Source organism: Triticum urartu, chromosome 7A (assembly GCF_056163025.1).
Source record: "Triticum urartu cultivar PI428250 chromosome 7A, HENAU_Tu73, whole genome shotgun sequence".
In the NCBI taxonomy this organism is placed as follows: Eukaryota; Viridiplantae; Streptophyta; class Magnoliopsida; order Poales; family Poaceae; genus Triticum; species Triticum urartu.
The window spans coordinates 674,680,585-674,704,763 of NC_141879.1; the positions used below are offsets into that span (position 1 = coordinate 674,680,585).

The following is a 24,179-nucleotide window of genomic DNA, read 5'->3' on the forward strand; positions in this document are numbered from 1 at the left end:
TCGTGCGGGCGGCTGCGACATTTTTTTTATTTTTCTGGCAAATCGGTTTGACTTATTAGGCGGACTGCGGGTTGAATATGGAAAATCACAGGGACCTTTGTGTAAAAACACCGCGATGGTGAACCCGACAGACTCAACCCGTGCTTTGTTATTATAAGGAAAGATTGTTATTATATCGGTCCGTCCCTCGGCGACGGTTGGGGTTTTTGGTAGGCGTTTCTCCCGGCGATCCTGCCTGTGATTACTCACCCTGATTCGCCGTCGTGATCGGGCCAGGTTCCGATCTTGTGGTCCGCTGCTCCCTAGTCTCCGCCGTTTCTCTCGTTGCGCTCGTCATCGCTACGGGGGAGATCTGAAGATTGTTGTCAACCGTAGTCAGATCTGAATCCACCTTCAAGCCACAATCTTCCTCCACACCTGATTCCACCACCATAAGCCTTTCTCGTTTCTAGGGGACGGGATCGTACACCACCCATAACCCTAGATAGTTGGTAGGACTGCTTCGAACAAGGCTCTCTGAGTTCTAATGGAGAAAGTGTCATGTCTGATGGAGAGGCTGCGTCTGTCAGAGGCGGAGAAGAAGGGGATCCAGATCGGCTGGGCTGATGGCAAAATGTTCGGGGAAGTCGAGGCGCAGGCCATGATGAAGCTGCTATCTGAAAAACCAGCGATTGCGGAGGCGTTAGAGAACTCAGTGGGAAGGATTTGGTGCCCGTTGAGGGGGTGGAGTGCAAGACCATGGGAGAGAACATTTTCCACGTCAAGTTTCTGCAGCAATCAGGGAAGAGAAAGGCCATGGAGGAAGGACCGTGGATGTTCAAAGGGGACGCCCTATTGCTAGAGGAGTTTGACCCAAGAAAGACTTTGGATGAGTACAACTTCGCAACTATGCCTGTGTGGGTTAGAGTCTCTGGGTTGCCTCTAGGTATGCTAAATGCAGGTGCTGGGGAGATAATTGGTGATGAGGTCGGAGAATTCATGGATGCAGAGGTGGGAGTGGATGCGGTGTCGAGATTACGGATCCTACGAGTTAAGATTCGTCTGAATATCAAAGAGCCGCTCTGGCGTGGGATCACAGTTCATGATGAGGACAAGCTGTGTGCTGAGGGAGGTGGGAGCCAAGTAGATGGACAGGAAAAGAAGAAGGGAGAAGATGAAGGAAAATGGTGCCCATTTGCTTATGAATTCATTCCTGATTTTTGCTACACTTGTGGGATAATTGGCCATACAGATAAGTCCTGCTCGACTAAGCTGACTCGAGGGGAAGTGCAGCAATGGGGATCTTGGCTGAGTTGGAAGCCGGCTAAGAGAGTCGACTGGGGTTCGGACAGTACCTCGGGAAGCAAGTGGCATGGAGGGAAGGGGAAATACGTTGACAAATTTGGTAGTAGGAACAACAAGTCTTCTGGAAGTGATAGCAGATCATGGAAGAAAGATTATAACCAGGACAAGGAAATGATGAACAAGAAGGGGGGTGTGGGGAAGGTCACTAGCCCACTGAAGATCACTGATGGAAATGAGGGGGAAAAGACTTCTGAAGCGGATAAAGGAAGTGCAGCCGGTTCAGAACATAATATTGGTGGAAGTGCTTCATTGTTAGGAGAGATGCTGCCAAAACTTAATACACCTGATGCTACTACTGGGTTGGAGGGGGATTCTGGTGATGGAGACCGTGAGGGGGCCACAACCATGCAGGGGAACACCCCCATGCACGTCGATCATGGATCGTTACCAAATGTGCAAGTGGGCCAGAACAAAACCAAACAGGATGAGGGAGATAAGCGTAGACGGAGGCCGAGGAAGAATGGTGACGGGAATAGGCGTTTGCCAGCTGGTACTGATGGGGAAGGTGAGGTGAAGGATAGAAAGCGTGGTATGACAGAGGCTAATTTGGTGGAAGAAAGTGAGATAAAGAAGCAGAAAATGGACATGGACGGAAAGGAGGCCGTTGAGGAATCAACTACCGTGGATGCGGGGCTGCATGAACAGCTCCGCGAGCTCAAATGAGAATAGTGGCATGGAACTGCCGGGGGCTCGGGAACAGGCCGGCAGTTCGAGGACTTCTGGAGCTCCAGAAGAAGGAGGATCCCGATGTTTTATTTCTTTCTGAGACTAGGATGAATAAAAATAAAGTGGAGAAGCTGAGGTATACACTGGGCATGCCGCACCTTGTCTACAAGGCATGTGAGGGCAAGAGCGGAGGGTTGGCGATGTTGTGGAAGAGAGAAGTGAATCTTAGCTTGAGATGGCTAGGAAGGATGCACATTGATGTGATAATTGAGGAAGAGGATGGTTACAAGTGGAGACTCACGGGCATCTATGGCGAGCCACGAACTGAACACAGAGAGGAGACATGGCGTTTGCTTCGGACTCTTCACCAACAAGAAAGGCTCCCATGGGTGTGCATGGGAGACTTCAATGAGATCCTCTACAATTTTGAGAAGCAGGGTGGAGTGCCTCGTGCACAAATTCTGATGGACAGATTTCGTGATGCTTTAAACTTTTGTAATTTGAATGACCTCGGTTTTGAGGGTGATGTTTTTACTTGGCGTAATAATGACTATCGTTTGGATGGGTATATTCGTGAGCGTCTTGACAGAGCAGTCGCTAATCCTCAGTGGTGTATGCGTTTTCCTGGTTTTAAGGTAAAGAATGGCTGTCCAGAACACTCGGATCACCGTCCCATCATTCTAGATGTTCATGGTGCAGTCCGGAGGAATAGGCCGAAAGAAAACAACCTAAATAAGAGGTTTGAGGCTCGCTGGCTACTTGAAGAGGACTGTGAACAGGTGGTTGTGGAGGCATGGGAGGGTGCGGCTTGTCGAGGAGAAGGAAGGGTGATGGAGAGGATTAGGGCAGTTTCAAAAGATCTTGATGTATGGAGTAAAGAGGTGTTGGGCGACCTACAGAAGAGAATCAAACAGCTTCGGTTTGAGCTGGAAGATTGTCGTAGAGGTGATTTGTCGGAGGCTAGAGTAAGGAGAGAGCAAGTTGTTCGTTTCAAACTAGGTCGCCTAGAGGAGCAGCTGGATGTGTTCTGGAAACAACGTGCCCATGTTGGCTGGCTAACAAAAGGGGACCGCAACACAGATTACTTCCACGGTTTTGCTTCGAAGAGGAAGAGAGCCAACCGAATCACCAAGTTAAAGGGAGATGATGGGGTGGAGGTGGAGAGGGAACAGGCCTTGAAGGCTCTTATATCTAATCATTTCTTTGGCTTGTTTACCCCCATGACAGGTACCAACATTGAGCGGGTGCTACAAAATGTTATGCCTCGTGTAACAACCGAAATGAACACCTTTCTTTGCAAGGAATACACAGCTCAAGAAATAAAAAAGGCACTAGATGATATGGATGACCTGAAGGCTCCAGGTGCGGATGGTATGCCGGCTGTGTTCTATAAGAGATTTTGGGGCACGGTTGGTGAGGTTGTGGTGCAAGAGGTGTTGCATGTATTGCAAGGCGGCAGTATACCGGAGGGATGGAATGAAACTATTGTTGTACTCATCCCAAAGGTTCGGAACCCAGATCATATCAAAGATCTTCGCCCTATTAGCCTATGCAATGTTGTGTACAAGCTTGTCTCCAAAGTCCTTGCTAACCGTCTCAAGATGATTCTGGATGAACTCATTTCTGCGAACCAAAGTGCCTTTCTCCCGGGGCGCTTAATCTCAGATAATACAATTTTGGCATATGAGATGAGTCACTTTATGAAGAGGAAGCGTACTGGAAAGGATGTTTATATGGCACTAAAACTTGACATGAGTAAGGCATATGATAGAGTAGAGTGGCCTTTTTTGGAGGGCATAATGAAGCGGATGGGGTTTGCGGAAGAGTTCATTCAGCTAATTATGAAGTGTGTCACAACCGTCACATACCGGTTCAGGGTAAATGGCGATCTCACGGATGTCATAGTTCCGGGGCGTGGGCTCAGACAGGGTGACCCTATTTCGCCGTACTTATTTTTTCTATGTGTTGAGGGATTCTCAGCATTGTTGCACCAAGCTGAATGGGAGGGACACATCCGAGGCATCCAGTTGGCCCCAATGGCACCCCGGGTCAATCATCTTCTTTTCGCGGATGACTCTCTTCTGGTTATGCAGGCTAGTGTTCAAGGAGTGCAGGCAATTAAATCTATTTTGCAAGCATATGAGGAAAGCCCAGGACAAGTTATTAACAGAGAAAAGTCCTCGGTGATGTTTAGTGCTAATGCAAAACAAGGGATTAAAAATCTGTTGCTGCAGGAATTACAATTGGGGGCTGAGACCAATGGTGGAAAATATTTGGGATTGCCCACTTACATTGGTAAGTCGGTGAAGAAGTGCTTTGCATATTTGAAGGATAGTATTTTGAGCAGATTGCAGGGAGGGATGGAAAGATGCTTGTCAATGGCAGGTAAAGAAGTCTATGTTAAAGCTATCGCTCAATCTATCCCGACATACGCAATGGCTTGTTTTGATCTATCTAAGTCTCTCTGTGATGAGATCAGCCGATTTATATGCCAATATTGGTGGAGTTAGCAAGCCGATGAAAGGAAGATGCATTGGATTGGATGGGAGAAAATGAAGTTATCAAAATAGGAAGGTGGACTGGGCTTCCGTGATCTGCACTCTTTCAATATGGCCATGTTAGCACGGCAGGGGTGGAGACTCATACAAGCCCCGGATTCACTTTGTGCACAAGTGCTACGAGCCAAGTATTACCCTTCTGGCAATATTCTAGCTGCCGAACCTATCATTGGAATGAGTTACGTGTGGCGCAGTATTCTCAAAGGTTTAGAGGTGCTGAAGGAAGGGATAATCTGGCGTATCGGGGACGGGACGAAGGTGAGGATCTGGGAGGATCCGTGGATCCCCAGAGGTGCAACTCGTATGCCTGTATCGAACCAAGGTGCAAATCTTCTGTCAAGGGTTTCACAATTGATGGACCCGGACACTGGAAGCTGGGACCGCGGCCTAGTTGAGGGATGTTTTCACGCTGATGATGTCCAGGCAATTTTAAGCATACCAATCTGTGACCAAGCTGAGGATTTTGTGGCGTGGCATTTCAATAGTAAAGGTTGCTTTTCAGTTAAATCTGCTTATAAAGTACATGTACAGATGCTGAAAAATGAAGCTAACCGGCAGCGGGGACAGAGTTCAGGAAATACGGAACACAATTCTCAAATTTTTCAGACTATTTGGAAGATCCACTGCCCACCCAGAGTTCATCATTTTCTCTGGAGATTTGCTCATAATAGTCACCCAATGTATATGAATATCAGCAGGCGCGGCGTGGAGCTCGACACCTGATGTGCAGTCTGCGGCAAGTACTTTGAGGATGGGGAACATTTGTTTATCAAATGCAAGAGTGTCAAGCAACGATGGCGTGCTCTGCTTCTAGAGGACGTTCGAGTCAAGCTGCTAGATTGTGCTTCACCCAAAGAGTGCTTGTCAGTGATTTTTAGCCTCCCGGAGGAACGTATGCTCCTAGCAGTGGCGTTGCTGTGGTGCTGGTGGACGGAGCGAAACAAAGGTAACCATGGCGAGAAGAGACTCGAGGTTGAGGCCTTCAGGTATACTGTCAAGCACCATGTTGATGAATGGTTTGAATTCCTGGTGCCAAAACCCAAACCAGGAATAGTGCAGCAATGTAGATGGGAAAAACCATCGAATGATATGGTTAAGATCAACACGGATGCATCCTTTTGTGAACAAACAGTAGCAGGTGGCTGGGGTATTATCTGCAGAGATGAAACGCCGGATGTCCGGTTTGCAGCAGCTGGCGGGAAACATGACTGCTCGGATGCTCTTCACGCTGAAACTTATGCTCTTCTACAGGCCATCTCTCTGGCTGATCGTTTGGGTGTTGGACGTGCTGTTTTTGAAACAGACTGCCTCGTGCTCAAACAAGCTGTGACATCTACAGCCTATGACCTTGCGCCCTTAGGAATCATGTTCAGCGATATTAAGTTCAAGCTTAGCACTCTTTTTATAGAGGCCTCTGTAGTCTACGTTCCAAGATCTTGTAACAAGCCAGCACATGTGTTGGCTTCTATGGGTGCAGGTTTAGCTCATGATGAACACTGTGAATGGTTCACAAGCTACCCTGAAGATGTAATCAGTGCGGTGACCGGCGATTTGGCCGTGTCGTAATGGAATACAAGTGTTCCATTTCAAAAAAAAAAGAAAGATTGTTATTATTAGGGATAGATTAGGGATATATATGCAAGCTGAAGTAAAAAAAACCCGCAGTAAATGATAGTGGGAGGTGAGACGAAAAAACTAGCGGAAAAAAATGGTTGAAAGTGATGGGACGAAAATAAACCGTGGATACTATTCACCAACTCAGACATTTTTTTGCGAGGGCACCAACTCAGACATTAGGAGTATAGATTAGATATTTTTCTACTTGCATGATGGCACTTTTTGTTTCCTATATTATATTGTATTATTCTCGATATATTTTATTTGTTGGAAAAATTTAATTTTATATAATACAATCACGGGAAATGTGGCTTGCACGCGCGACATTAGTTGTCAGCTACTACATCTGTCGTTCAGCTTGACTAGATATTGCTGGAGTTGGCGCATAGATTTCTTTGGGTTGAGGCCCAGGTGAATAGTCCTTAATTCCCTTGTTCAACTTCCCCGCAACATCCTTTCCACCTCAAGAACGACACCCTCACATCCAATCTCCTCGAGTCATGTTTGTTTCGGCTTTAGATAGTAGATTCTCGTAAGGAAAATCAAAAGTTGAAACAAAAACAACTATTTGAAATCAGTTTTGCCAATAAAGTTGAATCTGAATTCGGGTCATTTTCAGTGCAATTTCCTGAAGCACATCCACATGTACTGAAGTGACAACGCTTATTATGCATCAACTTTGCCACGAAAGCTTAAACAAACAGGCCCCGCACTTTCCAGAATAGAAACCGTAGGTAAAAGTTGCAGGCTCCGGCTACTAAGTTGCCATGGTAATCACAAATGACCACACGACTACCGCTCGGGGGGCACAACATCCCTCGTATCATTACAGTCATCCTTTGCAAATTATGATCACTTTCAACCTCAGCCGATGGCATCTCATAGGACCGCACCCGATGTCGGTAAGTTAGTCAGTGGAGTGCTCCCCTTTCCCTCCGTCAATGCCAAACTGCCAATCTGGCGTGCAACCATATTGCCGGCCGGTCTAATCTTTGCAGATTATTTATATTTATTTTACATCAAGATCAATGTGCAGATCATTCAAAACATTAAAATCAATGTGCAGATCATGCAAAAGCTTCCATTAAGTCCACTTCACATTTTTTACAGAAAAGAGTTGAAATGCAAAATACCTTCTTCCCTCCATGAGAGTCCCATTCTTGGTTGATCTTTTTTTTTACATCCCATTCTTGGTTGATCTGATATGATATTTGCCGCTAATTACTCTTTCATCTCATCAATTAAGTCAAAATCATCATACAGAATTTTCCAGCAAGTCACCTTCAAATTTATTTGAGGAACCACTAGCAAACATGCCCGTGCGTTGCAACGGATAGAATAAGTATCCATGCACTTGATTGTGAAAGAAAACATTGTATACTTAGAAATATATATTCTATAAACTAAAAAGGAACCAAAACTTGGATTTCGGTGCATATGAATCAAGATATCATGATCTTTCAAGCCATGTAGGATCATAAGGAAAATGGAAAAAAAATTCTACCAGTAGCAATTTATGTGCACTAAAACACATTGAAATTTGCATCCACTACATATGATATAACAGTCGATAGACAGGAGACGAAATAACATTGTCTCCCGGCCCATAGAAATATCACTGTCACCCATGGAAATTCGAAGTGTGAATCTGATTAGCAAAGTGCAACACCTCTGCATAAATATTCAAGAATTAATACTATAGAACCTTGATTGATCCATGTAAGTTGCACGTGTAATTATTGGATTCCTCCTCTTCATTCCTAGACATGCAAATTAGCTCATGTGAGCATTGAGTTTCTTCCACACTAAAAGCACCATGGCCAAAATTGATTTTTGTCTTGAAGATGAAAAAAAGAAGGGTAACCAGCTTCTAATAAAAAGGAAAAAGGGGTAACCTATGGTCCGGGTATGAAATATTTTGCTAGCACGCTAGGAGTTAAGAAAAATCCATGTCAAGTTAGACATAAGTGCAAACTGATAGAAAATTCTGAATTGTTGGAATATGAAAAATACCTAATTCCTCCTCCTTGTAGAGAAGTAAGGTGTGCAGTCAATTTAGCTATGGAAACTTATTTAACATTGTGCATGGACTCTTGGCTAGGGGGCGGGGGGGGGGGGGGGGGGGGGGGGGTCAGAAAAGAAGAAGAAAATCAAGCACTTACTATAAGCCTAACTTGACTCGATCCAATTGGAGTTGTGCAACTGTTAGTTTACTTACCCGGGAGTTCTTGCAAGCAATCAATCGATTCATGTACATGTGTATACGCCAGATCGATCCATCAGACTGCTTATCACATAGCTTTGTAAACATATGCCCATCACGTGTATGCATGTTCTTGTGAGGCCAATCCAGATCAATTGACGCCGTCAGCTAGTAGCAAAGCCTGCTCTTGTGCCAATCCAGATCAACCAACCTAGCCAGCAGCTTAGTAGTTTGCTTCGTATGTGTGTTTGCCTACGAAAAAATCGAACCAGCTGCTTGCTTAAGTAGCTTTGTAGGCATTTGTCGCGTATACTATCATGTCCCCACCCTAAAAAAAGGTATACTAACGAAAGAAATCAAGCTAGTGTGATACCCTGCATACGTTGCCGGAAAGCACTTGTCAAGTGTGATACACCAGAGCGAATACAAATCCGGCATCCCGGTGCGCCTTGCTAAGGCAGAAACAAACTTTCACGTGTGGCACCATGAATTAATCAGGTAATAGAGGATGAGCCCGGCCATCATAAACCTTATGGATTCAATGGAAAAAATAAAAATCATATGCATAATAGATCAACCTTATGGGAGCATGCTAAACACATACACGTAATAGGATTTTTTGTTGTTGTTGAGAAATTTAATATGCAATATACTTATGTTTGTTATAAGAACAATATCATTGGGAGAACCAAACAAAATTATGAAAAATCATAAGATGCATGCATGGAGAAGAATTGTAGATGCATACTTACGCACTGCATGCTGCTTATTGATTGGAGGGAGGCATCGATGGACAAAGGGAAACGACACGATGCAAGAATCGAGCAAACCTGACACCTGCTGGTGGCCAACCTATGTATTTCGCATGCACAGGGTGCAATTTCCATAGGCGCCTGAGGCGTCCATGTCCAACTGGACCAACTTCCGACCAATGCTCCTTCCAAGCCAGCCCCGACATCCCGTCTATGTCAACTTCCACGTCTGTAGATTCCTTTACTCCTTTGCCACGGCTGTTGGCGCCTTATTTCTCAGGCATGGGCTGTCGCATGGCTCATCCGTAGGCTAGATCGGACGGTTCCTGCCATTCCTCTCGTTGCTCAGCCTGATGGCCCCGTGAGGAAGACGACGTCCTCGTGAGGTTATCGGCGAGCGCTGCATAGCTGGATTCGTGTTAGGTGCCGGAGGTCGCGGGAAGCGCGGATCTCATGAGGCCTCTACTGATCTCAATGCCGTTGGCTAGAAAAGTCTTTTCATCGTGCGCCCACACAGGTGCCGGGCTTCCCATGCAACCCTTCACATCGTCTTGATATTTTCATCTCGTCCTCCTCCCGAGTTTTGTTGCTTTTCCTCGTCGTTGTCTTGCCCGGCACAGATTAGGTTTTATTCTCCACATATGCTGCTCCCCCGCCTCCGCCAGACCAAGCCCTTCCCTCCTGTTTCCTAAGCCGATCCTCCTAGTCCGATGGATCCACATCTGGTGCTCCCCTGCCTCCGCTTGATCCACCCCTTCCATTCTCTTTCTCGCGCTAATCCTCGTCAACGGCTCAACAACTACTGCTCCATCGCCTCCGCCGGATCCAGCCTTCGCTTCTCTTTTTGGAGCCGATATTTATTGCAGGGAAGGCCACGATGGATGTGGAGTTTGACTCCAACTAAAGTCTCATGTCTCATGTGTACGAAAGAAACCCAAGAGGATGGACGTCTGTTCAACCGAAGAGAAAAAACGTGAAGAGACTTTTCCTTCTTTTGACAAGAACGCTGGTTATGTTGGCAATATACACGAGGCTCACTTCCTTGTTCAATCCCTGGTTCTAGCATGAATCAGTTCCAACGTGGCCCGAGATGATTTTGGTTTTTACCAAAACCTATTGTACCAGAAAAAAAAGTTAAACGATCTTTTTTTTTAAATCTCAGCCGTCAATCTTTATGGTAACGGTGGATATAAGGGGTGACGTATGGAGAATTATGAAAGGTTCCTCCTTTTAATATTAGGTATAGACATAGATTTTCAAATGTAAATGAATTTCATTTTGCAAGGTGTGGGTTTCTGTGGACCCCTTGCTTTCCAATTTGGTCCAGCTGTGACTCTTATGACTAGCCCGTAAGTCGAAGCATCGACGGCCCAGCCTGCTAACGCAGAAGGAAAGAAATTCCCAGCCTCACTCCCGTCGGTTTCACGGAATCCCGGTTTCACTCCCCTTCCTCTAGCTTGCCGCCGCCGCCGCTTTCTTCCGCCATGGCCGACCGCACTCCATCTCCTTTCAGGTACGGTGAGCATCACCATCAACATCGAACATAGCATCCATTCCTCCGATCAATGTTGGGGATATCGCTTATCAGGAACTTATCGGTCGACCCAAGATAAGGGGTAAATCGGCTAGTTTATCGGCATATTGGCTGATTTATCGCCATATCGGCTAATTTATCGGCCGATTTATCTTATCGGTCAGACAGCGGTAAGCGATAAATCGGCCGATTTATCGAAATATCAGAAGATATCTTGAATAGTGCCTCCGATCCCGTGAGCTCTCCTGGATCCGTGTTTCCGCAGGTCTTCCCCTTCTCGCCACAGCAAGTGCAGGACGGCGGCCGAGAGACTCACCGACGACCTCCTCGTGGAGATCTCTCGCGCGTCCCGGCCAAGTCGCTCTGCCGCTTCAAGTGCGTCTCCAACCACTGGCTGAGCCTCATCCACCACCCCGACCACCGCAAAAAGCTCCCCCAAACCCTCGCCGGCTTCTTCCACGGTAGCAGCAACTTCGAGGATTGGTTTCTGGAATCACCTGTCCTCTTCACCAGCATATCGCCTTCCCCTCCCATGGACACATCATTCGCCTTCCTGCCCAACACCAGCAGTTGGATCTGTTGGACAGCTGCAACGGTCTCCTCCTCTGCCGCTTGTATGACGTCTCGGGTGAGGTTGGCAAGCGCCATTTTGATGTGGTGTGCAATCCTGCCACGGAGAAGTGGGTCCTGTTGCCGGACTCTGGCCAGGACAGCGTCAACTGCAGCACACGTTTGGGCTTCAACCCAACTCTGTCTTCGCATTTCCATGTGTTTGAGTTGGTGGAGGAGCATGATAACTTCATTTCCGGAGTGGCTGGAGTGGCAGTGTATTCGTCGGAAACCGGAGTTTGGGTTTATAAGGAAAACAGATGGAACGAACGTATCTTACTTACTGAACTTCAGTCATCGTTTGTCTTTCTTAACGACTATCTGCATTTTGAAGTCGATGGCCGTGACTTTTCCCGTTATCTAGCTGTGGTGGACACGGCCGGGGAAACATGGATGAACTTCAGTGTCCCTGGTGGTCTGGTTAACGGCTTTATTCAACATTCACAGGGCCGCTTGCATTATGTCAATTTTCAGATGGATGAAGATGGTGGTGTCAATCAACTTGTAGTTTATGTTCTTGAGAACTACCAAAGCAAAGCATGGACATTGAAGCATAGCGTTGAAACTTCATACATACTTGGAACGGCAGATTACTGCATTTATTGGTTTGATTGGATTGCCGTTCATCCGGAATGCAACTTGATATTCTTCACCCTTGTGCGGGATCTCAAACTCATGTGCTATAATATGGATTGTCGGCAAGTCAAAGTAATCTGCAATCTGGAAGGTGTGGAGCCGCCATATCTACCATATGTGCCGTTGTATGCTGAGTTAGAGGCATTGTGCATTTGACATCAGTTGTCATTCATATTTTGGTTGCTTTATGTTGTCTGCACTTGTTTCTGTATACTACCAGTGGTTCTGTTCACTGCTACCTCCATGTGCTCGGTTAACTTTGCAAAATGTTTCAGCAAAGCTAATATGATCATTTAGTGAAGGACTTATCAGCCATCATCATGCAGCTTAAACTTATGTCTTCTGTTTGCAGTCGGGGGAATTAGATCATTAGAAGCATGTTGCTGATAGAGACCTAGTAAAACTATTGCTTGTCTATTAATACGATAATTTGTGGGATCATGTCTTTCTTGTTAAATGCTAATTACATGTGGCCTATTTTAAGTCGAAAAAGGTGTTAGCAGAACAAAAGCAATCATAATGTACACAATTGTTCTGCCAACTGTTGGTCAGAAATCCTGCTTGTTCGTCGGTACATTTATTCATGTAGGTGGGTTAAAATAGTCTATGCACTGCCCTTCAAATGCTACTCCTGCAGTCCTACTGATAGTTACATGATGTCTGTAAAGTTGCACGCACAATCCAGCCCAGTGCAGCGTTGTTTCTGAATTCTGTTTTTTGACGTGACTGTGGCTGTCATGGCTCTGGTTTTAGCTTCAGTTACCACACAGTTTAACTGGGTAAGCCTGCATTCTTGTGTGGCCATATGATCAGTGGGGTGCCCCTTTTCCTCAGTTTCCTCCCTATTTCTTGATATTGAACAATGCACTCTAGATTTTAGCTGAACTGTTAACTTATGGGAAAACTTTGTTTTTGCCACTCTAGTTTTTGCCAACTTTGCTTATGCCACTCTAGAATTTGACATTTCACTTTTGCCACTCTTAGCTTTTGACAATATATCACTTTTGCCATTCCGTGGCAAAAGCAAAAAATTTAGAGTGGCAATTGTAATACATGTCAATAGCTAAGAGTAGCAAAAGTGAAATGACAAATTATCGTTTTTGCCGTGGAATGGCATTTGTGATGTATTGTCAAAAGTTAAGAGTGGCAAAAATGAGATGTCAAAATCTAAAGTGGTATAAGCAAAGTTGGCAAAAACTAAAATGGCAAAAACAAAGTTTTCCCTTAACTTATAAGGCTTCAATTCTAACTAGAAAGAACTTTCCTCAGGGATACTTACATTGTCTTCCGCTATTCAGGGCTGCACTTAATTATTTGCCTTTTTGGACTCATGGTTTTAACTATAATTGTTCTACCATGAACATTTTCTTCTACTAGCGTTCCAACAGTAAGTGTCATGTAGCTGTTGTATGCATCTAAATCATTGAGAGCTATATGTTATAGAAGATGTGTCTCAATCACTATGTTTCCACGACAATAATAATTGTTGTGAGTGTTTATGTTATGACCGGTTTAGCTTATAACCGGAGAAGGCCCACCGGGCATTAGTTAGGGGCTTGGCCCACAAGTTATCTTAGGATTAATTCTTATGCAAGTTATTTAGGTTATAAATATAGGCTGTAAGACTCTTTGAGAAGGAAGCAATAAAGATATTATCATCTTCTGTTGCCCGGCTCCCTGAGGAGCCGGAACCCTAGCCGCCACCAGCCAACCGCCGCCGCACCCTAACCCTAGCCGCGACGGCGCCCACTCGCCGGCGTGCACGCTCCAGCCCTCGTCCTTCCCCACCTTGTCCCTATAATCTGTGTAGCCACACCGGTAGGAACCCTAGTCCTACCAATTTGGTAATCAGAGACCACGTTGTGATCATGTCGCCGCCGCCATCACCGCCGCCGCTGCCTGTCGGTACCACCGCGCCCATGACGATGGCGCCGATCATCACCGCGCCGACCACATCCGTCGGGACCTCGCTGGCGTGTCCTGTCTCTTCCTCGGCGCCGCCTGCACCGCCGTCCCCAGGCGCATCTGCACCATCGCCGGTGCCCCCTTGTCTCCGAGGCAACTCGCTGCCACGCTACATCACCTCGTCACCGCCGTCCACGGTCTTCAGCTCCAACAGCAATATGGGGCCGGGGCCTACGCTCACCCGTCGTCGGCCCCGATCGCCGCCCCTGGCCTTCTCCTACAACAGCAGCCGCACTACGGGGGCGGGGCGGGCCCCTTTGCGCCGTACCAGGGCGCGCCCGCGCTCGGCGGGTCCCCGTTCTGGCTGACCCAGGCGGGCTTGGCATCCGGGCCAGCGCCGGCCGCGGCGCCCCTCTGGCCTGTGCCGTCGGCAGCCTCGGCCGCCTCCTGGTTGCAGCAGCCGCAGTCCACCGCATGGTCGTTGCAGCAGTCGCCGTCCACCGCATGTCCGGTCCAGCAGTCGCCGCCGACGGCGTCCCAGGGCCTGCTTCCACCGCCGTTCTCCGCGCCATCATCCTCCGGGACCAGCTCGGGCGCGGCCTCGACTACCGGGTTACCGATCCATCAGGTCCGGTTTCCCCCGTCCCCGTCCCCCCTGCTAGCGTGGGTGACGGGGTCTTCGCCTCCGCCGGTCTACACCACGGCCCCGGTTGAGTCGACTCCGTTCCCGCAATTCAGCGGGCCATCCGGTCCCGCCAGCCAGTACCCGGACTACTCCGACCAGGCACCCCCCGCTTCACTGTTCCGAGCCTCCGAGCCTGCTCGGCACGGCGGGCCGCAGCCGACACCGCCGCGGTTCGCCAAACTCGACTTCGCCACCTATGACGGCACGGAGGATCCCCTTAACTGGCTCAACCAGTGTGAGCAGTTCTTTCGCGGGCAGCGCACCCTCGCGTCGGAGCGGACGTGGCTCGCGTCTTACCACCTCCGTGGCGTGGCCCAGACCTGGTACTACGCCCTCGAGCAGGACGAGGGCGCCATGCCTGCGTGGGAGCATTTTCGCGAGCTTTGTCTCCTTCGCTTCGGGCCTCCGGTTCGCGGGAGCCGCCTGGCGGCGCTCGGTCGCCTCCCCTTCACCTCCACGGTGCAGGACTTCGCCGACCGTTTTCAGGCCCTGGCCTGCCACGCGACGGGCATTACGGCCCAGCAGCGGGCCGACCTCTTCGTTGGTGGCCTTCCGGACCACATCCGCGTCGACGTGGAGCTCCGTGGACCTTAGGATCTCCAGGAGGCCATGTACTACGCCCGCGCCTTCGCGAGTCGGGCCCGGCGCCCGACTGTCCACCTCAGGCCGCTCCGGCACCCCTAGCCACGACGTGGCCCTTCCGTCGTCTTTCTCCCACGGAGCAGATGGAGCGGCGGCGCCAAGGCCTCTGCTTTAACTGCGATGAGCCCTACACGCCGACACATGTCTATCCGCGCCTCTTCTACTTGGAGACGGTCGACTACACCGAGGAGGACGCCTCGATCGACATGACCCCGCCACCTGCGGCGGCTGCGGACACCTCCGCGGATCCCACGGCGACGGCCTTTGTCGTCTCCCTCCACGCCCTCGCCGGCATCCGTGACGAGCGGACCAGGTTGTTGCCGGTGCTCATACAGGGCGAGCAGCTCGTGGCCTTGGTGGATACTGGCTCCACCCATAACTTCCTGCCCGCGGCGACCATGTGTCGTCTAGCACTTCCGTCGACAGGCGGGGAGCGCCTGCGGGTCACCATGGCGAACGGCGATCGCCTCCAGTGTCATGGGCTAGCACGCGACGTTCCCATCTCCATCGGCGGCAAAAACTTCTCCATTACCTGTGCCGGGATCGACCTGGGCTGCTTCGACTTCATCCTTGGCGTGGATTTTCTACGGACCCTCGGTCCCATCCTTTAGGACTTCGACGCCCTGACGATGACGTTCTGGCGGATGGACCGCCGTATCCGGTGGGACGGCCTTGGGAGCACCGCGCCAGCCGCGCCCCAGCTCCAGCTGGCCACTGCGTCTGCAGAGGCCGACCACCCCCTCCTGGATTCTCTTCTGCAGCAGCACCACGACATCTTCGACGAGTCGCGGGGCCTCCCGCCCGCCCAGGTGTACGACCATCGGATCCACCTCTTGTCGGGCTCCACCCGGTGGCGGTTTGGCCTTACCGCTACTCTCAGCTGCAGAAGGATGAGTTGGAGCGCCAGTGTGCACTCATGTTGGCCGCCGGCATTATCCGGATATCCACATCACCCTTCACCGCGTCGATGCTCCTAGTCCACAAGGCGGACGACACGTGGCACTTCTGCATCGACTACCATGCCCTGAACGCGCTGACACTCAAGGACAAGTTCCCTATACCGTGTTGGGGATCGTAGCAGAAATTTAAAATTTTCTACGCATCACCAAGATTGCTAATACCGTGGGAGTAATCTAGCAACGAGGGGAAGGGGAGTGCATCTACATACCCTTGTAGATCGCTAAGCGGAAGCGTTCAAGTGAACGGGGTTGATGGAGTCGTACTCGTCGTGATCCAAATCACCGATGATCCTAGCGCTGAACGGACGGCACCTCCGCGTTTAAAACACGTACGGAACGGAGACGTCTCCCACGCCTTGATCCAGCAAGGAGGAGGGAGAGGTTGAGGAAGAGCGTCCAACAGCAGCACGACGGCGTGGTGGTGATGGAGTGGCAGTTCTCCGGCAGTTTCACCAAGCTCACGCAGAGGAGGAGAGGTATTGGAGGGGAGGGGCTGCGCCAGGTTCAAGGGTGTGGCCGCCCTCCCACCCCTCCACTATTTATAGGTGGAGAGAAAGGGGGCCGGCCCCCCTAGATCCCATCTAGGGTTGGGGCGGCGGCCAAGGGGGGGAGGAGTGCCTCCCAAGTCAAGTGGAGGCCCTCCCCCTTAGGGTTTCCCCTCTCCCATGCGCATGTGCCTTGGGGGGGGGGGCTGGTGCCCTTGGCCCATTAAGGTTACGGCGCCCCCCTACAGCCCATGCTGCTGTATTGGACGTGGTAGAACATTTTCCGGACCTCTGGACCCCTCCGGAACCTTCCGGAAGCTTCCCGGTACAATACCGGAAAAAACCGAACTTTTCCCGGAACCCGAACAACAACTTTCCATATATAAATCTTTACCTCCGGACCATTCCGGAACTCCTCGTGACGTCCGGGATCTCATCCGGGACTCCGAACAACATTCGGTAATCACATACAAGTCTTCCTAATAACCCTAGCATCATCGAACCTTAAGTGTGTAGACCCTACGGGTTCGGGAACCATGCAGACATGACCGAGACAACTCTCCGGCCAATAACCAACAGCGGGATCTGGATACCCATGTTGGCTCCCACATGTTCCACGATGATCTCATCGGATGAACCACGATGTCGAGGATTCAATCAATCCCGTATTCAATTCCCTTTGTCCAGCGGTATTGTACTTGCCCGAGATTCGATCGTCGGTATCCCGATACCTTGTTCAATCTCGTTACCGGCAAGTCTCTTTACTCGTTCCGTAACACATCATCCCGTGATCAACTCCTTGGTCACATTGTGTACATTATGATGATGTCCTACCGAGTGGGCCCAGAGATACCTCTCCGTTACACGGAGTGACAAATCCCAGTCTCGATTCGTGCCAACCCAACAGACACTTTCGGAGATACCTATAGTGAACCTTTATAGCCACCAAGTTACGTTGTGACGTTTGGCACACCCAAAGCACTCCTACGGTATCCGGGAGTTGCACAATCTCATGGTCTAAGGAAATGATACTTGACATTAGAAAAGCTTTAGCATACGAACTACACGATCTTTGTGCTAGGCTTAGGATTGGGTCTTGTCCATCACATCATTCTCCTAATGATGTGATCCCGTTATCAACGACATCCAATGTCCATGGTCAGGAAACCGTAACCATCTATTGATCAACGAGCTAGTCAACTAGAGGCTTACTAGGGACATGGTGTTGTCTATGTATCCACACATGTATCTGAGTTTCCTATCAATACAATTCTAGCATGGATAATAAACAATTATCATGAACAAGGAAATATAATAATAACCAATTTATTATTGCCTCTAGGGCATATTTCCAACAGTCTCCCACTTGCACTAGAGTCAATAATCTAGTTCACATCGCCATGTGATTAACACTCACAGGTCACATCGCCATGTGACCAACATCCAAAGAGTTTACTAGAGTCACTAATCTAGTTCACATCACTATGTGATTAATACTCAATGAGTTCTGGGTTTGATCATGTTATGCTTGTGAGAGAGGTTGTAGTCAACGGGTCTTGCCATATTCAGATCCCTATGTATTTTGCAAAACTTTATATCGTAGATGCTGCTACCACGTCCCACTTGAAGCTATTCCTAATTATTGCTCCATTATACATATCCGGTATCTCTACTCAGAGCTATCCGGATAGGTGTTAAGATTGCATCGACGTTACTCTTTATGTCGAACTCTTTATCACCTCCATAACCGAGAAACATTTCCTTATTCCTCTAAGGATAATTTTGACTGCTATCTGGTGTTCCACTCCTAGATCACCTTTGTACCCTCTTGTCAGACATGTGGCAAGGCACACATCAGGTGCGGTACTCAGCATGGCATACCGTATAGAGCCTATGAAAAAAGCATAGGGGACGACCTTCGTCCTTCCTCTTTCTTCTGCCGTGGTCAATCTTTGAGTCTTACTCAACTTCACACCTTAGAACTCAGGTAAGAACCCCTTCTTTGACTGATCTATTTTGAACTCCTTCAAAAACATGTCAAGGTGTGCATTCTTTGAAAGTATCATCAGGTGTTTTGATCTATCTCTATAGGTCTTGATGCCCAATATGTAAGCAGATTTATCCAGGTCTTCCTTTGAAAAACACTCTTCAAACAACCGTTTATGCTTTCCAGAAATTCTACATTATTTCGGATCAACAATATGTCATCCACATATACTTATCAGAAATGTTGTAGTGCTCCCACTCACTTTCTTGTAAATACAAGTTTCTAGCAAACATTGTATAAACCTAAAAGCTTTGATCACTCCATCAAAACATATATTCCGATTCCGAGATGCTTGCTCTAGTCCATAGAAGGATTGCTGGAGCCAGCATACCTTTTAGAATCCTTAGGATCGACAAAACCTTTTATTGTATCACATACAACTTTTCTTACGAAAACTGGTAAGAAAACTTGTTTTGACATCCATCTGTAAGATTTCGTAATCGAAAAATACAGCTGATGCTAACATGATTCCGACGGACTTAAGCATCGCTACGGGTGAGAAATTCTCATCGTAGTCAACTCCTTGAACTTGTGAAAAGACTCTTTCCCACAAGTCGAGCTTCATAGACGGTAACACTACCGCCCACGTCCGTGTTCTTCTTAAAGATCCATTTATCTCAATGGCTTGCCGATCATCGGGCAAGTCCACCAAAGTCCATACTTTGTTCTGATACATGGATCCTATCTCGGATTTCATGGTTTCTAACCATTTGTCAAAATACGGGCCCACCATCGCTTCTCCATAGCTCGTAGGTTCATTGTTGTCTAACAACATGATATCCAAGACATGATTACCGTACCACTCAAGAGTAGTACATATCCTTGTCGACCTACCGGGTTCGATAGCAACTTGATCCGAAGCTTCATGATCACTATCATTAACTTCCTATTCAACAGACGTAGGCACCACAGAAAACATCTTTCTGTGTTGCATCACTCTCTGGTTGAAGTAAAGGTTCGACAACCTCATCAAGTTCTATCTTCCTCCCACTCAATTCTTTCGAGAGAAACTCCTTCTCGAGAAAGGACCCATTCTTAGCAACAAACAATTTGCCCTCGGATCAGAGATAGAAGGTATACCCAACTATCACCTTTGGGTATCCTATGAAGATGTGTTTGTCCGCTTTTGGGTTCGAGCTTCTCCGGCTAAAGCCTTAAGCATCGCAGCCCCAAACATTAAGAAACGACAACTTTGGTTTCTTGCCAAACCAATTTTCATACGGCGTCGTGTCAACGGACTTATATGGTGTCCTATCTAAAGTGAATGCAGCTGTCTCTAACGCATAACCTCAAAATGAAAACGGTAGATCGGTAAGAGACATCATAGATCGCACCATATCTCATAAGGTTCGGTTACGACGTCTGGACACACCATTACAACTGTGGTGTTCCAGGTGGCTTCAACTGTGAAACAATTCCACAATATCTTAAGTGATTGCCAAACTCATAACTCAGAAATTCTCATCGATCAGATCGTAGGAATTTGATCTTCTTGTTATGATGATTCTTAACTTCACTCTGAAATCGCTTGAACTTTTCAAACGTTTCAGACTTGTGCTTCATTAAGTAAATATACCTATATCTACTCAAATCATCAGTGAAGATGAGAAAATAGCGATATCCACCGCATGCTTCAATTCTCATTGGATCACACGCATCAGCATGTATGATTTCCAATAAGTCACTTGCCCGTTTCATTGTACCTGAAAACGGGGTCTTAGTCATCCTGCCTATGAGGCATGGCTCACATGTGTTAAGCAATTCAAAATCAAGTGACTCCAAACATCCATCGACATGGAGTTTCTTCATGCATCTTACGCCAATATGACCTAAGCGGCAGTGCCACAAGAAAGTGGTACTATCATTATTAACTCTACATCTTTTGGCGTGAACATGTGTATTACCACGACCGAGATTCAATGAACCATTCACATAGGGTGCATGACCATGAAAGGTATTATTCATGTAAACAGAATAACCATTATTCTCTAACTTAAATGAATAACCGTATTGCAATGAACATGATCTGATCATATTCATGCTCAACGTAGACACCTGATAACATTTATCTAGGTTCAATACTAATCCCGAAGGCAGATGGAGCGTGCAATGGTGATCTCATCAACTTTGGAAACACTTCCGACACACATCGTCACCTTGCCCTTGGCCAGTCTCCGTTTAGTCCGTAGCTTTTGCTTCAAGTCACCAATAATAGTAACTGAACCGGTATCCAATACCCAGGTGCTACCAGGAGTACTAGTGAGGTACACATTAATAACACGTATATACTTTGAAGTTGCAAGCCTTCTTATCTACCATGCATTTGGGGTAATTCCGCTACCAGTGACCGTTCCCCTTACAATAGAAGCATTTAGTCTCGAGTTTGGGTTCAACCTTGGGTTCCTTCACTGGAGCGGCAACTGGTTTGCCATCCATGAAGTTTCCCTTCTAGCCCTTGCCCTTCTTGAAAAACAATGGTCTTGTTAAACCATCAACACTTGATGCTCCTTCTTGATTTCTACCTTTTGCGGTCTTAAGCACCGCGAACAGCTCCGGGATCAACTCCATCCCTTGCATGTCATAGTTCATCACGAAGATCTAGTAACTTAGTGATAGTGGCTAGAGAACTCTATCAATCACTATCTTATCTGGAAGTTTAACTTCCACTTGATTTAAGTGATTGTAGCACCCAGACATTCTGAGCACATGCTCACTAGCTGAGCTATTCTCCTCCATCTTGTTGGCAAAAGAACTTGTCAGAGGTCTCACACCTATCAACACGGGCATGAGCCTGAAATCCCAATTTCATCTCTTGGAACATCTCATATGTTCTATGGCGTTCAAAACGTCATTGGAATCCCGATTCTAAGCCGTAAAGTATGGTGCACTAAACTATGAAGTAGTCATCAGGATGTGTCTGTCAGGTGTTCACAACATCCACAGACGACATTGTAGGGGTTTGCACATCGAGCGGTGCATCAAAGACGTAAGCCTTCTGTGTAGCAGTGAGGACACTCCTCGGACTACGGACCTAGTCCGCATCATTGCTTACAATATCTTTCAACTTAATCTTTCTCTAGGAACGTATTGAAACAGGGAGCTACAACGTGAGCTATTTATCTACAACATATTTGCAAAGACAATTTAGACTATGTTCATGATAATTGAGTTCATCTAATCAAATTATTTAATGAACTCCCACTCAGATAGACATCCCTCTAGTCATCTAAGTGAAACATGATCCGAATCGACTAGGCCGTGTCCGATCATCACATGAGATGGACTAGTCATCAACGGTGAACATCTCATGTTGATCGTATCTTCTATACGACTCATGTTCGACCTTTCGGTCTTCCGTGTTCCGAGGCCATGTCTGTACATGCTAGGCTCGTCAAGTCAACCTAAGTGTTTCGCATGTGTCCCGAGGCCATGTCTGTACATGCTAGGCTCGTCAACACCCGTTGTATTCGAACGTTAGAATCTATCACACCCGATCATCACGTGGTGCTTCGAAACAACGAACCTTCGCAACGGTGCATAGTTAGGGGGAACAGTTTTCTTGAAATTTTTGTGAGGGATCATCTTATGTAAGCTACCATCGTTCTAAGCAAATAAGATGTAAAACATGATAAACATCACATGCAATCAAATAGTGACATGATATGGCCAATATCATTTTGCTCCTTTTGATCTCCATCTTCGGGGCTCCATGATCATCATTGTCACCAGCATGACACCATGATCTCCATCATCGTGTCTTCTTGAAGTTGTCTCATCATCTATTACTTCTACTACTATGGCTAACGCTTTAGCAATAAAGTAAAGTAATTACATGACGTTTATGTTGACACGCAGGTCATAAATAAATTAAGACAACTCCTATGGCTCCTGCCCGTTGTCATACTCATCGACATGCAAGTCGTGATTCCTATTACAAGAACATGATCAATCTCATACATCACATATATCATTCATCACATCCTTTTGGCCATATCGCATCACAAGGCATATGCTGCAAAAACAAGTTAGACGTCCTCTAATTGTTGTTGCAAGTTTTTACGTGGCTGCTATAGGTTTCTAGCAAGAACGTTTCTTACCTACGCCAAAACCACAACGTGATATGCCAATTTCTATTTACCCTTCATAAGGACCCCTTTCATCGAATCCGATCCGATTAAAGTGGGAGAGACAGACACCCGCTAGCCACCTTATGCAACTAGTGCATGTCAGTCGGTGGAACCAGTCTCACGTAAGAGTACGTGTAAGGTCGGTCCGGCCGCTTCATCCCACGATGCCGCCGAATCAAGATAAGACTAGTAACGGAAAGTAAATTGACAATATCGATGCCCACAACTGCTTTGTGTTCTATTCGTGCATAGAAACTACGCATAGACCTAGCTCATGATGCCACTGTTGGGGATCTGAGCAGAAATTTAAAATTTTCTACGCATCACCAAGATCAATCTATGGAGTAATCTAGCAACGAGGGGAAGGGGAGTGCATCTACATACCCTTGTAGATCACTAAGCGGAAGCGTTCAAGTGAACGGGGTTGATGGAGTCGTACTCGTCATGATCCAAATCACCGATGATCCTAGCGCCGAACGGACGGCACCTCCGCGTTCAACACACGTACGGAACGGAGACGTCTCCCACACCTTGATCCAGCAAGGAGGAGGGAGAGGTTGAGGAAGAGCGTCCAACAGCAGCACGACGACGTGGTGGTGATGGAGTGGCAGTTCTCCGGTAGGGCTTCGCCAAGCTCACGCGGAGGAGGAGAGGTATTGGAGGGGAGGGGCTGCGCCAGGTTCAAGGGTGTGGGCGCCCTCCCACCCCTCCACTATTTATAGGTGGGGAGAGAGGGGGCCGCCCCCCCTTGTCGGGGGTTTGGTGCGACATATGCCAAAGGATGGCTTATCATGGTGGGGGCGAGTAGAACGTCGCCGGTGCCTGGAAACGGGATGAGGCGAAGACATGCACGTCGGCGAATCTTACCCAGCTTCAGGGCTCTCCGAGGAGATAATACCCCTACTGCTGCTCTGCGGGGTCTCCGCGTGATCACTATGGAAAAGTATTTACACGGTTGCTCCTTGAGCTGTTTCTAGGAGGTAGGAGAGGGCAGGGCTAGCTCTCTCCCTTCTATATGATCTGGTCTAGAGCTAATGGGTTCCAACCCTTTGCATGGGTGCCCTTGGGGTTTATATAGGCCTGCCCCCAGGGGTACAATGGTAATCCGGCTGGACGCGGGCCCAGACCTCAGTGCCTCTGGCCTCCTTCTTCTCTGCCGACCGCTGGGGCCCGCCGACTGGCCCTTTACGGAGCCGACATGCCGCGTCCGCCGCAGGCGGGTCTTGCCGGCTGCTGATTACTGTAGTCGTGCTTCTGATGACGCGGGCTTGATCATGAGGTCGTGGCAACAGCCCCGCCACCCGGCGGGCGATCACTGTTGCCACTCCCCATCACATCTTGATTAATGGCGTGTGGGCCCCGGGGGAGGGCTCGGCCGACTCCCCCGGGCCGACTCCCGATGGGTCCGAC

At 48.0% G+C, this 24,179-nt stretch overlaps 1 protein-coding gene and 1 pseudogene across 1 annotated transcript; both read left to right on the forward strand.

Annotated features, from left to right (window-relative positions):
* The first annotated feature begins 2,003 nt into the window (after positions 1-2,003).
* On the forward strand, positions 2,004-6,134 carry LOC147961347 (uncharacterized). Its single transcript, XM_087533774.1, has 5 exons — positions 2,004-3,081; positions 3,238-3,887; positions 4,104-4,305; positions 4,774-4,991; positions 5,349-6,134. Exons 1-5 carry the CDS (start codon positions 2,004-2,006, stop codon positions 6,132-6,134), a joined length of 2,934 nt encoding a protein of 977 aa, XP_087389900.1.
* A 4,490-nt stretch (positions 6,135-10,624) lies between these two features.
* On the forward strand, positions 10,625-12,075 carry LOC125529105 (F-box protein At5g07610-like; annotated as a pseudogene).
* Positions 12,076-24,179: the final 12,104 nt, after the last annotated feature.

Bases quoted from the DNA above. Each gene is read 5' to 3' on its own strand.
- LOC147961347 (XM_087533774.1), top strand. From the start codon at position 2,004: ATGAGAATAGTGGCATGGAACTGCCGGGGGCTCGGGAACAGGCCGGCA. The intron at 3,082-3,237 runs GCAACACAGATT...CCCCCATGACAG, and splicing joins CTGGCTAACAAAAGGGGACC to GTACCAACATTGAGCGGGTG. The intron at 4,306-4,773 runs GTAAGTCGGTGA...GTATTCTCAAAG, and splicing joins GGGATTGCCCACTTACATTG to GTTTAGAGGTGCTGAAGGAA.